General features: G+C 32.4%; 1 protein-coding gene across 1 annotated transcript in view; it reads right to left on the minus strand.

Annotated features, from left to right (window-relative positions):
- Window positions 1–1,581, minus strand: part of CCDC178 (coiled-coil domain containing 178) — a 466,106-nt gene that overhangs the window by 78,678 nt on the left and 385,847 nt on the right. Inside the window, 1 exon segment of the mRNA XM_012656574.1 lies at window positions 658–729. Within this exon segment, the coding sequence (XP_012512028.1) occupies window positions 658–729 (72 nt within the window).

A 1,581-nucleotide genomic window follows, 5' to 3' on the forward strand; every position in this document is an offset into this window, starting at 1 on the left:
ATAAAAAAATAAAAATAATGAATGTTTTTGAAAAGACAACAGAATTTTCCTGCACACAACATGAAAAATCCATTCAATAAAAGATTCAAATAGGAAATTAACAGAATCACTGCAATAAACAGTCAACCACAACATGTAGGACAAATGAGAGGAGTGGAACAATTCCAAATTCTTGAAGTAAAAATCATCTCCTAGGATGAATTAGAGGAGCACAGAGGATTTGTAGAGCAGTGAAAATACTTTGTATGACACTATAATGGTAGATAATGTCTCATTACATATTTGTCCAAATGCATAGAATATATAACACCAAAGGTGAACCCTAATATAAACTATGGGCTTTGGGTGATTATGATGTGTCAATGTAGGTTCATCAGTTGTAACAAGTGTACCACTCTAGTGGGGGATGTTAATAATGGAGGAGACTGTGTATATGTTTGGGCAAAGGGTATATGAGAACTTTCTGTATCTTCCTCACAAATTTGCTGTAAACCTAATAACTTCTCTAAAAAAAAAGAAATCTAAAAGAAAAAATTACTTCCCAGTATGCTGGGGTGTGAATTGGGAGTGAGTATGTGGTGGTGACAATGTGTGACAATTATTGGAGGTTAAAAGATTTCTGAAGGATGCACATACATGCATGGATTAACTCATCACCTGAAAATTTGAAAGTTCATTTAATATGATCACTGGGAAGTTTGGGAGTTTCATAGGTGAGAAACCTGCAACCTAAGAGTAGAACTATTATGAAGAATACTCTGGAAGAAAATTAAAGCATTTCAGAAATCTACTTGGATTTTCTATCTACAAACTCAGTCAAATAACTAGTACAATTGTAGAAGCAGCTCTAAGAATTATTCATCTTTTACAAAGAAGAGAGAAAAACATGCTGTATCCTGTAGATTTGTATTTGTACCTTAGACAATCCAATTAAAATCGTATTTAAAGCTTCGACAAAATATGATAAAGGCCACCTGGAAAACAATAACAATCTTTTTCTATAGGAATTTATTTTATTAATAGATGGAAGGTAGATAGGTAATTAGATAATAGAAGCACACATATTCATTTTTTTGTACCAGTATATTAAAATAATGGCTATAATTTCAATCTGCTTGGTAGATGTCACATACTGAAAGCATACTGCCTTTCTCAATTTCTGACAGATAAATAAAACTGATAAGAGAAGATATGTGCATGCAATTTTAATTCAACAGAGTGGTGTGAAGTGCAGCTCACAAGGCAAATAGCATAAGCCTTATCAGTTCTGTTTATTGTAATAAGCCAAACAATGGCAATTACAAACTACTCCACAGATTTTTGGCAAGGCAAGAATGACAGATATACAAAATCCAGTTAATACCGATCTTTTTATAGTACCCAGTTACCAAGCTACAGATGTACACTATATAAATCTCAAAAGTAATGAGATATTTCTTTATTATCAAGTCCATTCCACAGACTGATGTTAAAAATCACATAGCTCATTTCTGGAAATCTCCTTTGTCAACTGCTTAGATATATTTTAAAAAAATAAGACACATGTATTCCCAAATTTGGACCTGGCCTTTTAGGAAATTA

The sequence above is a fragment of the Propithecus coquereli genome, unplaced genomic scaffold (genome assembly GCF_000956105.1).
Source record: "Propithecus coquereli isolate 6110/MARCELLA unplaced genomic scaffold, Pcoq_1.0 Scaffold51, whole genome shotgun sequence".
NCBI lineage: Eukaryota > Metazoa > Chordata > Mammalia > Primates > Indriidae > Propithecus > Propithecus coquereli.